Raw genomic sequence first — 16,109 nt, 5'->3', positions numbered from 1 at the left:
TTTTAATTTGATTAGTGTTTTCATGGTATTTCTCTTTATCCTTTTGCTTTTAACCACCTATGTCACGTTTAAAGTGGGTTTCTTGTAGACAGTACATATTTGGCTCTTGTTTTATTATCCATTCTGACAGTGTCTATGTTTTCATTGTGTATTCAGATCATTTGCATTTAATGTAAATATTGATATGTTTTAGATGTACATCTATCATTTTACTATTTGTTTTCTGTTTGTTTCTCTGTTTTTCATTCCACTGTTTCCCTTCCTGCTTTCTTGGGATACTTTGATTTTTTCTAGTATTCCATGTTAAATTATTTTTACTATGTCTCTTGGTAAATTTTTTCAGTGGTTGCTCTTGGAATTACAGTATACAGACATACTTAACTTTTTACAATCTACTTACTACTTCAAGTGAACTGTAGAAACCTTAGTGGCATATAAGTTCCTTTAACCTCCCCACTTTTGATTGAGTTGTCAAATATATTAGACGTGTGATAATTTTTGTTTTCAACCCTCATACATATATTTTAAAATCTAAGAGAAAAGATAATCTAAAATATTTGTCCACATATTTACCAGATCTGTTGCTCTTCCTGCAATCCTCATATTCCAGGCTGCCCTCTTGTATCATTTCTCTTCATCTGAAATTAGTCCTTTAGCATTTCTTTTAGAGCAAGACTGTTAGCAGTGAATTCTCTTAGTTTTCCTGTATCTGAAAATGTCTTTATTTCACCTTCATTTTTGAAGGATATTTCTGGATATGGAATTCTGGCTTGATAGTTCTTTTCTTTCCCCCCCACTTTAACAATGTTATTTTATATCCTTTTGACATGCATGGTTTCTGATGAGAAATCTGCAGTTATTCAAATCATTGTTTCCCTTGTGTGAAATGTGTTGTTTTTCTCTGGCTGCTTTCAAGATTTTTTATTGGGCTTCCCTGGTGGCGCAGTGGTTGAGAGTCCGCCTGCCGATGCAGGGGACACGGGTTCGTGCCCCAGTCCGGGAGGGTTCCACATGCCGCGGAGCAGCTGGGCCCGTGAGCCATGGCCGCTGAGCCTGCGCGTCCGGAGCCTGTGCTCTGCAATGGGAGAGGCCACGACAGTGAGAGGCCCGCATACCACAAAAAAAAAAAAAAAAAAGATTTTTTATTTGTCTTTAGTTTTCAGCAGTTTGATTATGATGTATCTGGGCATGACTTTGTTTGAGTTTAACCTCCTTGGGATTTACTGAGTATCTCGAATCTGAAAGATTATGTCTTTCACAAAATTTGGAAGCTTCCTGACATTATTTCTTTAAGTAGTTTTTCTGCCCCACCTTCTTTCTCTTCTCCTTCTGGGATTCTGATGACACCAATGTTAGACCTTTTGATATTGTCCCACAGGTGCCTAAACTCTGTACATTTTTCTCAATATTTTTTCTCTTTGTTTAAATTGTATAATTTCTCTTGATCTGTCTTCAAGTTCACCCAGTCGAGGAGTAATAGGAATTTGCTCCCAACCTTTGGAACCACAGCTCCTCTGATTAGTAAGAAGTGTTCCCCTTCCTCAGAGCTATAGGGACCTGCCCAGCTGCCACTGCTGTAACTGTGCTGCTGCTGGCACAGTATTGCCCGGTGCCCAGGGAAGGAAAGAAGGGAAAACATCCTGGGGATTTCCTCTGCTCTCCTCAGTCCGTACAAGTTCCTTTTCCTGCCCTTTGGACTAGGAAAAAGGGAGGGGGCCGGGCTTTTCTTGGAGTTCTTTCTGTCCTTACTTGGTATGTACTTTTGGGTTTCAGGCTTCCTTTGAGTCCAGGCCAGGTAATCCTGGAAGGGGAAAAGGGATAAACTCACTGCGGATTTGGTGGAACTTAGAACTCTGCTTTCTTCCTTCAGTCTTCTTTCTACCATTTACTTTTCAGAGTCTTCAGATAGTTGTTCCAGGTCTTTTGTTCAGAAATTACAGTTGTGTGCAGTGAGAGAGACAGAATAGAATATGATGACTCCATCTTCCCTAGAACCAGAACTCTATTATGTTTTACTTTATGTCAGATATCTCATTTAATCTTAAACAGCTGTGAAAGATAGTTCATACCAATTTCACTGATGAGGAGACCAGACACAGGCAATTAAGTGATTTCCCCAAAATCATAGAGGTAATACATGGTGGAACAAATCCAAAATTTAAGCCAGAAGTGTCTTGTTTCAAAGTTCATGAAGTTTTTACTTTCAAGGAATTGCTCATAATAATGCTCCTTTATTTTTCTGCTTGGTAATAGCTGTTAAGGTATACACCAAAAATTGGAACAGAACCAGTCAATTATAATGTTTTTGAGCCAAGCTTATTTAAACCATTTCTATTATGAATTTTTGCAGGATTTGAAGATGCTAATAGTTAGTCAAATCTAATTAATTTTATTCAGCAAATATTCTGTATTAGCTATGCATCGTGCTATGTGGAATTTCGAATTAATTCAGAGATAGAGAGCCTATCCTCAGGATGCTTCTGGGCTTCCCAGAAAGATTTATAAATGAGGATAACAAGTTCAATAAAATAATGTTAAAAGAGATTAAAAATAAAATGCCATGGAAATTTGAGGAAGGAGAGATTAGTAGTAGTAGTAGTAGTACTACTACTATGAAGACATATTTCCACCTATAAAATTTTAAAGGTATCAAATAATATGTATATTTACACATGAGACAGAACTACAGAAGCGTTCCTTGTAACAGTGCTTATCCCCAAGTGATTTCTTACAATGTCACAAACAGGTAGTTTTATCATTTATGTCTGTGTGCTTCGCCTCAACCTCCCAAATAGTATTTTTTACACTAATATCAATGTAAATTTATTTACTTTTAAAATTTATTTATTTATTTTGGGCTGCATTGGGTCTTTGTTGCTGTGCACGGGCTTTCTCTAGCTGCAGCGAGCGGGGGCTACTCTTCGTTGCGGTGCACGGGCTTCTCATTGCGGTGGCTTCTCTTGTTGCAGAGCACATGCTCTAGGTGCGTGGGCTTCAGTAGTTGTGGCATGCGAGCTCAGTAGTTATGGCTCACGGGCTCTAGAGCGCAGGCTCAGTAGTGGTGGTGCACGGGCTTAGTTGCTCTGCGGCATGTGGGATCTTCCCGGACTAGGGATCGAACCTGTGTTCCCTACATTAGCAGGTGGATTCCCAACCACTGCACCACCAGGGAAGTCCCTCAATGTAAATTTAAAACAATCTATTTGGGAGAGATTTAAATAAACCAAAGTGTTCACAAATGGTTTATTGGTAACCAAGGTTTAAAGAGTCAGAAATGACCCTTCATGAGTTATACTTCAACATTTAGAACTTTAAGTTAAAAATGCATATTTTTCTGTTTTCAATAGAAAAGAAACATTTGTTTGCATAGGAATTCATGAAGGCGACCCAACGTGGAAAAAGAACTATTCACTTTGGCCATGGGGTTCTTGTGACAAATTAGTTTCTTCGGAGATTGTATTCGACCCTGAGGAGTGGATTAAACTTACGAGAAACATCTATAACTGGACTGAAGACTATGGAAGGTATGGAGAGCAGTTATGTTTTTCATCAGTGTGTAGCCATTTTGTGTGCCTAAGAAACTTAGAGATGCCTTTTAATTATTTGATGTATTTTGTGTTTTTTTATTACTAGTTAATATGGTTATTTGCTGCCCACAGAGTATTGTAATAGAGAAAGAGAACATATATTTCTTGTCCTCAGGCTTGGAGATGGAGGAAGGGCGGTGGTGGTTGATTGGGCACCACAGTAGTTAAACATGTGCCACCGTCCACCTCCAGCTGTTGTAATGCTACACGGTCCACCATCCTGTAGCTTAGACCCTAACAGTGGAAGAGATTTATTAACTGCAACAGAGCTTTAAAAGGCACTCACCCTGTTGCCCATGATGGTTTCCACCTGCATAAACTCATATTTTTTTCCTTCAAGAATGGCAGATCACTCCTCTGTAGGGAAGCCTAGGATTTGAGTAACTTTTTCTTCAGTTGTTTGTCATCAGCCTTGGTCTGTCGTTTTGGGCATGATTAGTCTTCCTGGAAGCATTTCTTCCTAGACTTGACTCTCTCCCATATGGAAGATGAGTCACCATCTGAAGACAGGTGTCTCCATTGCCTATTTTTTAAATTATGAATTATTCAAAGATTAGATAATTATTGCTTATAATTTAAGAACAACAGTCAAGATCATATGAACAAATGGTACCAAAGTTTTTTGAGTCAATATGAGCAAATAGACCACATTGCTGTGCACCAGCGAGAGCTGGATAAGTAGTTCTACCTCAGAGTACTCTGTGACAGGAATTCCCTGGCAGTCAAGTGGTTAGGACTCAGCGCTTTCACTGCCGTGGCCCAGGTTCAATCCCTGGTCAGAGAACTAAGATCCTACAAGCTGCACGGTGCGGCCAAAAAAAAAGTACTCTGTGACCATTGTGAGGAAAAGTTAGAAAATCACCTGTTCTCCAAACAGCTAACAACAGTACAGGTACATGGCATCACTCATTATCTCCATTCTGTCAAAATAGATACATAATAAAAGAAATTTTAATTAAGTGAAAAAAAATCAGCAAATGGTTCAGCCAGTGTTTTTGGAGCAGCATCCTAGCTCCAGCAATGATTTATACAAGCCGGGAGTCCCCTCTCTTTACAGCTCAGTGGCTCTTAGCTGTGTCCATAGAGTGACCCAGGCCTCAGCCCTGCCCCATCACCCACCTGACAGTTCTTAGGAACAGCTGGCTCCCCAAATGCCTCCAGCCTCTTGCCACTAATCTTTAGTTTGCCCCCATGAGGCACTGGGGCTCATTATGCAGATTAAGAATACATTTACCCAAACCTCAAATTCCTAATGATCAAATTTTTCTAGGAGAATAAGTTTGTTATTTTGGTCTCTATCAGTACTTCAGGATGCAGCCTATTTTATTTGCCTTGTAAGATTATAAAACAAGAATTACGTGTCCACAGCAATAAAGGTAGCTAGCAGAAACATGTTACCGTTTTCTTGTAACTGCAGGTTTGCTCCATCTTCCTGGGAATCTGTGGCCAATGAAGAGATGTGGCAAGCCAGGTGAATAATGTACACGTGTGTGTTTGCAGTCTGTTTGTAATGCAGCAAAAGAGCCTCTGGTGCTTTTCACCTGGGGAGTAGTGGTGCGTGGGGATCATAAAAATAATACTTATGAGTAATTATTTTGTTTGAGGGATTGTACTAATCATTACCCATGCATAATCTCATTTCATCCTCACGATAACCTGTGAAGAAGTTATTATTATCCCCGTTTTACAAAAGAACAAACCGGAGGTAGAGAGGTTACTTGTCCAAGGCCACATAGTTCTACCAATAGAGTCCAAAACTCACACCTGTCTGACTCTGGAACATTCCTAATTCCTATGCTCTCCTATCTCAACTAAACCAAAGTGAGTGTAATTGATTGAGGAGAAGTTGATAATTACAACCCTGTCTCCATGTGTAATGTGCTAGTTAATTATTTAAGCACTTATTGAAAACTTCGTAGAGACCAGGCACTGTGCTAGGCATGGGAGCTACACATATGAATATGACACAGTTCCTACTCTCACGGAGCTCAGTCTAATGGAACAGACAGACATGTTCAAAGAGATCTGACTATTCATGTGCTAGATACTGTACTTTCCTGTTGTTCCTGTGTGGAACAAACACTTCGTGGTGACGCTCTTGACTCTCTGGGTTCCTGTCATTCTTTTAAAATATTCAAAACATATAACACTAACAGACTTTGGCCTAAATATTAATGTAAAAGTCTTAAGTGATGCAGACAGGGGTACCAAGTATGAAGTGCTTCCTCCAGTAAAAATGCATTGATGCCCACTCTGGGCCAGGGACTGTGCTTTGCACCAAGAATTGAGTTAGGGTGTAAAGGGCTTACATACATTTAAAGAGGTTTTTTTAAAAAATTGTCAAGAGGGACTTCCCTGGCGGTCCAGTGGCTGGGGCTTTGCCTCCTGGTGCGGGGGGTGCGGGTTCGATCCCTGGTTGGGGAGCTGGGATCCTGCATGCCTCGCGGCCAAAGGGCCAAAGCATAAAGCAGGGGCAACGTTGTGACAGATGCAATAAAGACTTTGAAAGTGGTCCACATCAAAAAAATCTTTAAAAAAAAACATTGCTAAGAAATGGTTCTTGACAAAACAACAATTACAAAAAAGGTACAGTTTTTGCAGTAGTGTTTTTGAAAAAGTCAGCAAATTGCATATTGCAAGTTATCAGCCCAGTTATAGGAACAAATGGTTGCTTTGAAGAACTAATCAAAGATACACCGAATGTCTCCACAATTCCTCACTGTGACTGAATGCAGGAAAGCTGGGGGAGAAATCACATAAAAGAAGAAAGCAGGTCATTATTCAGGCAGGTATTGATTTAATTGGTGTGCTGACTACAATTTGGATGAGTTCATGTGGTCAAAGAGTCCAGCCATCTTTGAAGAAGTGGTCACACGTGGCATGAACTATCGCGATGGGTACCTTCAGGGATATGCTGACAAACTCAGCAAGTCTCCGCCTCCTAGCTGCTCTTGCATAATGAAATGTACATCTGGAGGGAAGATGATGTACAGTAGGGATGATGAACATAAGCTTTTTTCTAAGATTTGGCACTAGATGTGAATGCAGTGTCTTGGGATGGCGGGGGAGGATTACCGTTGGTTCAGAGTAAACTATTAATACGAGAGAAGTGAAAAGAATACAATAAATGGTTTTGTATGTTCCTTATCAATGGAAAAGTCTGGCAGATTTAGCTTTGAATGTAAAATTGACATGAACACCCTCCCACTCCCAGGATGAAAACACCGTTCTTCATCTTTAACCTGGCAGAAACTGCAAGTTTGCCTTCAAATGTGAAAGCTCAGCTCTACACTCACGCGTATGACGTATGTTGTACTTTTACATATATAAATTTATTTGGTGGGAGGGTGGTGGCTGTTTGGGATGGAGAAAGGCTGTATCACAGTAGAGTTTTTACTTTTTTGTTTCCAGCTTTATTTGGCATTATAAAGCAGTATAAATGGAAAAATAGTCATGTGTATCACAAATAATATCTAAAGTAAATGGCTGTGGTCTGCAGATTAATGAAAGAAGTTCATGTCCTAATCTCCAGAACCTACGAATATATGGCCTTACATGGCAAAGGGCACTTTGCAGATGTGATTAAGGATCTTGGGTGGGGAGATTATCCTGGATTATCCGGGTGGGCCCAACGTAATCACAAGGGTCCTTAGAAGAAGGAGGCAGGAAGGTCAGAGTCAGAGAAGGAGATGTGGCATTGCAAGCAGAGGTCAGAGAGAAAGACTTAAAAGATTGCCACACGTACGGCCTGGAAGATGGAGGAAGGGGCCACAAGTTTGGGAGTGCAGGCAGTCTCTGGAAGCTGGAAAGGGCAAAGAAATAGATTCCAGAGCCTCCAGAAGGAACACAGCCCTGCTGATTTTACAAAAACCTTCATTTTTATGACTTTTGACCCCTAGAAGTATTCGATAATACATTTATATTGTTTTAAGCCACTACATTTGTGGTGATTAGTTACAACAGCAATAGGAAACTAATATGATGGCTTTATTTAAAAAAAGAAACAAGTTCTGATGGGTTGCCCTCTACGCAAAATCATGACCCTGGCTGCACTTGAAATGATCGGGCCGTGGCTGATTGGGATTTCTTTTTTTTTAATTAATTAATTAATTTTTATTATTTTTTTTTATTTATTTATTTTTGGCTGCGTTGGGTCTTCGTTGCTGTGCACAGGCTTTCTCTAGTTGCGGCGAGCAGGGGCTACTCTTCGTTGCAGTGCACAGGCTTCTCATTGTGGTGGCTTCTCTTGTTGTGGAGCACGGGCTCTAAGGCGCACGGGCTTCAGTAGCTGTGGCACTCGGGCTCAGTGGTTGTGGCTCGCGGGCTCTAGAGCGCAGGCTTAGTAGTTGTGATACACGGGCTTAGTTGCTCCGGGGCATGTGGGATCTTCCTGAACCAGGGCTTGAACCCGTGTCCCCTGCATTGGCAGGCGGATTCTTAACCACTGTGCCACCAGGGAAGCCCTGGTTGGGATTTTATGAGCGAGATAAAGGGTCATGGAGAGTGGCTCTGTCTTCTGATGTGGCCCCAGGAAACCAAACAGCCTTCACATCCAGCCACACTGAGGCTCTTGCTTAGCTGGTCCTCTGTGATGGCAAGGGGAGTCCAGAGCAGAGGCTTGCTTTGCTGTAGCACTGTGTTAACAAGTCCCTGCTTTTCTGAGATTTATAGCACTGGGCTGTTCATCACCTTCAGAGATAGTCTTGGAGCCTGCTGTGTAGGAAATAGACATCCTGGCGAAGGCCAATAAGAACAGAGCCCAGGAGCTGTATGTCTAAGCAAGTGAGGAGGTATTTCTGCTGTCTCTGGGCTGCTGTAGATCTACTCAGCCAGGGCATTTGTTTGATGCTGAGTCAAAATTGCATGATGTCCAATTAGTATGACAGATTTTACTCCTCAATTTTGTGCTCATTGGTCCATTGTTTATTCATTTATTCATTCACTCATGGAGCATTTATGGAGCACCCAGTCTGTACCAAATACTGTGATGGAGACAATCAGGAATATTCCCTGCTGTCAAAGAGGCACAAGCTAGAGAGAGAGGTGGAAGATAAGGTCCTCAGTTAATTCAGTCGTGAGAGTTACGAGAGGTTTGCAGAGGTGCAGTGGGAGCAGAGAGCAGCACATGAGTACAGCCTTCTGGGGAGGGGCTGGTGAGGAAGGGAGGGAAGGCTTCTAGAGGAGATGTCACCGCAGTGTCATCCTGAAAGATCAGAAGGAACTGGCCAGGCAGATGTGGGGCAGGGTAGTGAGAAAGTGGGGGAGGGCTGACAGTCCGTAACGACGGAACCACAGGGACAAAGGTGGAAACCTCCTAGGTGCCCACTCAAGGACAGCCAGGGACTAGTTATAGGAAGCGGCATGCTGGAGTGCTATCTGGCAGTCAGGAGGTCCAGGTTCAAGGCCTGCTCCACCATTCACTGTCAACTGTGAGCCAGTTAACCTTTCCAGACCTCTATTTTTTCTTTAAAAAAAAAGTGGACTGTAAACTTTATAGATTATCTCTCATATCCTGGTCATATCCGGTTCATCTCTAATACCCTGTATAATTCTGTGAAAAACAAGTAGTATTTAGTTGGGAGAAATCTGAGACTTAACTAATATTTTATATTCTCATCAGTGATCTGTTCCATGGTCAGTTGTTAGGCCACCACTGAAGCTAATTCATGGATTTATTGTCCCTTTGGGCCTGTAAGCTTTACTCTGTTCAGTGAACACAAGTCTGTAGCAGTCTATAGGTATCTTCTTCACATATGTCTCCAGATGTGTGACACCATTTGCAAGACAAATGAGGCCAAGTACTCCATGGGTCAACACAAATCAGCCCCTAGTACAGGTTTTTCAAGAACAGTCTTGTTAGCTATAAAAGATATTTTTGTTATTATTAAATTATCCTGCTCAATAGCTTATACAGGACATTAAGTTCAGGTATAGTGAGAGAGCAAGAATGATCTTTGTTATCTTTAGGAATACATCCGATACATTGAAGATTTCCCCCCAAGACAGAATACGTTCCACTAACACTAATGTCACAGTGATACACGCCTAGAAGGGGAAATGTAATTCCACATGATGAGAAATGACTCTTAGCTTCTTAAGATACAGCACATGTGGCCTAATGGGCCATCCAGAATGAGTCGATGTTCTAGAAAAGGGTAGCGTAGTTGTTCTGATGTCTGCAGACTGAAGCAGGGAGGTCATGAGCTGCCTCTTATTCTCTTGAGCCATTGGGAAATGAAGTGCTAGCGTCTGTCTTGCACTCCAGAACCTTATCAGGATTTTGAAAACTTGGGGAAGAAAAGAACCTGAGCAGTTCCTGAGCACCTGCTTTGTTCCGGGCAGCCTGCCATGCAGTTTACAGATGTCCCTCATCAGAGGGAGGCTTGGGAAGAGGAGCAACAGATAGGGAAAAAAAAAAAAGCCAAAAACTATGAGGAAAGGTAGAGAAGCTTTGAATATTTTACCAAGAAAATAAACGGGTAGGAGGCTGACTTAATAGCTTTGATGTCTATGAAAGTGCGAGGTGACTCTCCTATTTTATGGAGTGAAGAGAACTAAGGGGAAAATAGCTTTAAAAGGCAGCTTGAGGCCTGAGGGTTATTAAATATCAAAATGACATATCACATACGGATTGGGGACTTTTTCATGGGGATGTTGTTTTGAAACAGATTAGGTAAGCATTTGTCTGCTCTGGAGTAGGGGTTGGGGAAATAGATAATACAATTGGGTCCCTTTCAACTGGATGATGTAATGAGTATAGTTCTAATTCAGAAAGCCCTTGTCCCTGGAGAAAGCATCATTGCTTGTCCTGTGCTCTCACGGAGGCTACTGGTTAACTCAAGTGCCTGTGGATCTGACTCCAATTTGATAATCCCCAAGAAGGCTGTGAAATGCCCAAATATGCAAGGATAATATTCTGTTTTGTAGATTTGCGTCTACTTTTTGGTTTATTTGTTAAATTTTGATGTTTTTCCTCTGGAAAAATCAATATTAAAGATTCTAACTATCCAATTAATACTATCTCTGATATTGAAAAACAAAACTCTGAATTCCTGTGGGCAAAGTTTTAACTATGAAAATTGTAATTTTAGGACACTCTGAAGATTTTCAATATCTCACTTTAAGGATGTCTCTTAAATTCTATTATGCCCAGTCTGTTTGATGCTGGATTTGTTTGATGTGTTTTATTGTCACTATTGTTATTACTGTTGTTTATAATATAGAGAGAAATTTATGTAAAAATGAGGGACAAAATTTAAATTTCTTCAAGTTCTTTTTCCGTGCAGTTTTCTAAAGAAAGCTATCTTTTTCTCCTATAGCTAAATTTAGAGTTTCATCCTTTCTGCCTGTTGAGTAAATAGCTTTCCATGAATTAGAACTAAATCCCTTTCTCAGAACATCTTTCTGGAGGAACAGCATTTTGTCCTGACACAGTGTGTCTTAGGTTCCCTCTGCAACATCCAAAAAACCCCAGAAGCAGTTTTAGATGAAGCACATGTGCCTCCTGCTACTGTAATAATTATAGTAACATCCTTGCATTTTCTGCATGGCCTAGCAACAATTAGATTTTTACTGCAGGCTGGTTGGATTTTTTTTTTCTTGTGCTAATTTCTCTGTGTTTTCTGTGTTTTTTTTTGAAAAAAGTCAAGGGATAACAATGGAATACCAACATTTTTGCTGTCTTCCAGCTTTATAAGGAGATTGTCTATTTACGAAAGGAACATCCAGTGAACTGGCATAAGAACTATGCCATCGCCTGTGAACGGATGCTGCGCCTTCGGGAAGGAGGTGCAGACCCTGAAGTCTTGTTATCTGAAACCATCAGACACTTCCATCTCTACACTCAGAAGGCCCAGAATGATCCACAGCTGGCCGATATTTCAGTTGCTCTAAAACACCTAAGAAAAGAACTGCAAAGTCTGAGAAATATGAAAAATGGCTGAGACAGCACACTGTGAAAAACCTGCTTGGCGTTTGGCTTCCAAAATCTAGAAGTTTTTCATCCAAGAAAAGAAACAGCATAAAAAAATGGGGGCCTAAGTCATCTCCCAGATATAAGTACATGGTGCAGCCGTACTGTTTCGGAGGTGGGGGGGGGGCGGTTAGAGACCGAGATGTGCTATTTATGCAAATTCTATTTAGCCCATGTTACTGAATTAGCATTTCAGCGAGAATATTTTGAAAAATCTTCCTACTTCCACAGTCTTTCACCAAATGAGTTGCTCGATTAGATTCTAGAAGAGAATGAACTGTTTTCATATACTTAAAATATTGACCATGAATCTTAAGGGCCCTGCTTATTGGGATTGGGATTGAAATTAAATTCTTCAAACATTAATACCATACCAAAAACATTCTTTGTTTTCAAGAAGTGAAATCATTTTTTTTAAGAATGAATCTTGTTATGCTTCAAGTTAGAATACTGTTGTGTATTTTTGTTTTTTTTTTTGAGTAGCTGTGGTTGTTACATAATCTCACACTTCAAACTAAATACCAACCAAATGGTATTTTGAAAAGGTTGGGGTTTTATTGTCTTAGATCATTCTCTGAAATCACTAAAAAATTAAGCTAATTGTTGTTTGCTTTTTTTTCAGTTGCTTAAACTGATTGGCAAGTAAAAAGGATTTTGTCTTTCCTTAATTAATTTTATATTCATGTTTTACTTCCATTTGGGCTCATAAATCTGGGCCCAATAATTAGTCCTGCTGCCAAAATGCCAAAAAAAAAAAAAAAAAAGGGCAGGGGCTCGGGGGGTGTGGGGAAGTGGTTCAATAAATTCATTTCTGTTACAAGCATCTTTTATACATATTACTAAAGAGAACATAGTAAGAAATGCAAATAATAGTTCTTTATTTTATTATGACAGTTAATTAATAGCAACCTGTTTTAATGAATAAAGTCACTCAGAGTCCTTCAGCACTTCCTAAGTAGAGGCCTGAATCTGTAGGGATTCTTTTCCCCCCAATTGTATAGCTCCTAGACTCCAAGAACTATATAGGCCCCTGTATAGAAATGCTCACTAATGAAGAGGGAGGGCTAGAAGCTTGTCTGCATTCAAAGATCACTGGTGAGTCATTCAGCAAGAAAAGGCCCCTTACCAGGAATAGTCACAGTTCCGTGGCATTGTACTAGCAAAAGGGTCTGATCAAAGGTCTCCTGTGGAGCTTGCATGGTTCCCTTTCATACTACGACCATAATTAAAACCACTAATTCTCTTTTAAAATGCTGCAGGATGCCATGTAGGCATCTGTCTGGAGTGTCCTTTGTGATGTCATAAGCTGTTAAGGACCAGTGCCGAGGGCTTTTGAGTGAAATGCCAGTCATGAAGGTGCTTCAAGACAAGGGTGCCTCTAAAAGCTTGACAGGGCCTTGACTGCACAATTCGAGCTGAATTTGCCCCTTGTCAGCTGCCAGTAAATAAATCTCAAAGGGGGAAAAGCTGAAGTTTCATTACCTGATCCATGGGGCTTTGTTGGTTTTGGCATCACACAGGGGAAGCTCTTGCCCCTCCATTCTCTGGATTTGAAGATGTCCATTGGAGCCTGCAGTGCCTGGACGGGGTTCAGAGCGGAACCTTTTGAAGAGTGTCAATAGTTGTAACAGTTCAGCTGTTAGGAAGACAAATAAATGGAGGAGCTCATTAATCCGCTTTTGGCTCTCGGTGCCTTTTGCCCTTTTATCACAGCCTTATTAGGCTCCTACTCATCTTGAACCAGAAAAAAATGAATTGAAGTTGTTGAGTACTAATTGGCAAAGACTTTTAATCATGGGCCAAGAACTTTCACTGACTTGAAAGTAACTTCTCCACAGGGAAGAACCAAAAACCTGGTTTACCTTAAAACAAAAACCTGTTGGAGTGCAGTGTGGTGTAAAAATTTAAGGAAGCATTGATAAATTGTCTAAGTTGATCCATTTGAAAGAATTATATAAGATGATGATTTCCACTTTTCTTTTAAAAGAGTACAATAAAATTCATATATGCGTTCCCTGAAAATGCACTGTCTTTATTATTTCAGAAAAGAGATTGCATGCGTATGTGAGATGATCATATTGGTTTTGAACACCTACATATTGTATATGGAATAATATGTAAATATTATTACAGCATCTACATACACATCTGGTGTTGGAGTAATATTTCCTATTTATGGCCTTAAGAATGGAAAATGAGGGCCTCTTTTTGAAAATATCTGCATTTTAAATGTGTCTATAATGTGGTACTACATATATGCCTGAATATGCTTTGCGTATTGACTGTTGTCTGATGGTACATAGATAATTCTGTATTTGTGCATCAGTGGCTTTGGACCACTCTCTGTTTGAGGAAGCAATGATATGATGGCCCACAGTAGACAGGATCATAATCATTTAAATTTCCAAAAACCAGCAGTGAATGAAAAAAGAGCAGACTGAGCTGAGATTTTTGGGATGTTGGGCTTCATTCCCAGACCAACTACTTTTTGAAGAATTCTTTCCTTTCTACTGTGTGAGGTTAAACAAGTTGCTTTCTTTTCCTTTCTCTTACTTCTCCTTGGCTAGTACACAAACACCATAAAATCTGACAGAAGGGGTATCCTTTAGTCTAATCCCCGACATGGAAGAGGACATGAAGGAGGTGACTTCTGCAGCTTTTGGCTGGCATTCTCCTAGCAGTGTCCCTGGAGTGCCGAGGGTTGGCAGGATGACAGGAACCCTGCAAGGCCAAGTTCTGCCTGGACTTTGGCCTGAGGAGCAAGTAGGAGCCAGCAAAACTGTCTGCCTCTCCACATGCTGTGGTGCCCTCCTGCCCGGCACCGAGGCTGGCACACACCAGAGAGCGAGTGGAGAGGGAGACTGTGGCTTCCACGTTCCCTAACAAACCTCCCCAGCCCTGTTCCCGCTGATGGAGGTATGCTTGCTTCTTGCTGTTGACTTTCCTCTTCTCTTTGTTTTTTCAAAGGATCCTTTTTTTTTTTTTTAATGCTTTTGTTCTATGACTCAAAATGCAGCCAAAATAGAAGTGAGTCGATGACTAGTGTCCTATTTTGAAGTCTTCTAATAGAAATTGTGAAATGTTATTTCTGCCTATATTCGTAGTCCTTTCTAATGACAGAACCATGATGTTTAGCCTTTTTATTATACTTAAAGCCATTTTGAGTGTTAGGATTATTGTATGATACCCTGCTGATTTCTTTAAGTCATCAGATTAGGATATGAAGAGTAGTTTTTTAATTTATATTTTGAAAGTTAAACAGTGTGAGTCCTTTTTCATAGTTCCTACCAATATCCCTCAGAATTTAGAAATGTTAATACTTTTAATATTCAGGACAAAAAGTTAACACCAAAGATTTTTTTAAAAAGTGGATCCTATTACAGCAAATCCTTTTACTCTGTTTTAATTCTGGTATATTTTGTAAAAGCACCAATGTAGGGTATTACTTACATTTCTGTTCTTCTAACTGGCTCCAAGCCCTATGGTTCGGTAAAGAAAAAAAAACTCAAACTCAAGAGATTCACACTGCTTTGTTCACCCTCATATTTTGCTGTGAATGCAAACCCATTCTAAGGCTTATACTCACAAACAAATAAGTAATGTTTCCAGGGATTCTGGAAACATCTAAAGGCCAAGATCTTGGCACAGCATTACAGAGCAAACGGAGCTAAAGCTTTAGCCGCGATCATATTCAATGAAGACGTCATTGTCAGTACCCTCTAAAGGTCTGTTTGACTTGGATCAGCGTGGACGGTATAAAACAAGCCTCAGGAATAGCACGATGTGCTTACCTGGATATCGGAAGGTAAACTAGTAGGAATATATCTTGAGGAAGGGATTTTTCTGAAAAAAAAATCTGATTGCTCAACAATGTAACATATTTGTATATCCTGGAAAGATTAGCTTATGTCATATCGCAAAAAGAAAAAGATGGGAGAGACAGGTAGAGGTTACAAAACTGTAAACACAGAGCCTGAAATTATTGCCCTGTAAATAGAGTTATCTGGATCTTTTCCACCGATCCCAAGTGTTATTGGTGAGGGTTAATTTTCAATAGCACAGATATTGTGATGATTTTAAAAAGTTGATAAGGTTGAGAAAGTTTCAAGATACAGATCAAATACAAAGACAAATAATTGGACCATGTTCCCATCCACGTGATCCAACTTCACAGAGCACCTGAGTAGTTGCAAGTCTTTTTGTACATAATTGCCATTAGATGAGGTTAATGTTAAATAAATGTCTAATAAAAGATAAATAGAAATAAGCCCAATCGAAGTTTTAACCCATTCAGAATGTTAATTGTTCAGAATCTGTTATAAATCTGTACAAGTAGTATGGGGGGGGTAACATAGGTGAATTATGATTTTTATATTGGTAAATTCATTATATATTATAAACTAATAAATGAAGATTACATCCTGTTTTTTAAAATATGCAAACAAACTATAACCATCTTCTATTTTAGAAATGTTATCTGGGGACTTCCCTGGTAGTCCAGTGGTTAAGAATCCGCCTTCCAATGCAGGGGATGCAGGTTTGATCCTTGG

At 40.1% G+C, this 16,109-nt stretch overlaps 1 protein-coding gene across 3 annotated transcripts in view; it reads left to right on the top strand.

The window, feature by feature from the left end:
• TMEM260 (transmembrane protein 260) overlaps nucleotides 1-13,575 on the top strand; it is a gene marked incomplete at its 5' end in the record, with an annotated part of 61,220 nt that extends 47,645 nt beyond the window's left edge. For all 3 annotated transcript variants that reach the window (XM_082647958.1, XM_082647957.1, XM_082647956.1), the window contains 4 exons: nucleotides 3,348-3,524; nucleotides 5,005-5,058; nucleotides 6,802-6,892; nucleotides 11,276-13,575. In XM_082647958.1, coding sequence (XP_082504084.1) covers nucleotides 3,348-3,524; nucleotides 5,005-5,058; nucleotides 6,802-6,892; nucleotides 11,276-11,530 — 577 coding nt within the window. In that variant the 3' untranslated portion in view covers nucleotides 11,531-13,575. The remainder of the gene's footprint in view (nucleotides 1-3,347; nucleotides 3,525-5,004; nucleotides 5,059-6,801; nucleotides 6,893-11,275) is intronic.
• Nucleotides 13,576-16,109: the final 2,534 nt, after the last annotated feature.

This window comes from Grampus griseus, assembly GCF_964374135.1.
Source record: "Grampus griseus genome assembly, chromosome: 2".
Classification (NCBI taxonomy): domain Eukaryota; kingdom Metazoa; phylum Chordata; class Mammalia; order Artiodactyla; family Delphinidae; genus Grampus; species Grampus griseus.
Note: the sequence above shows the minus strand (reverse complement) of the source record. Positions and strands in the feature narration are given on the sequence as shown.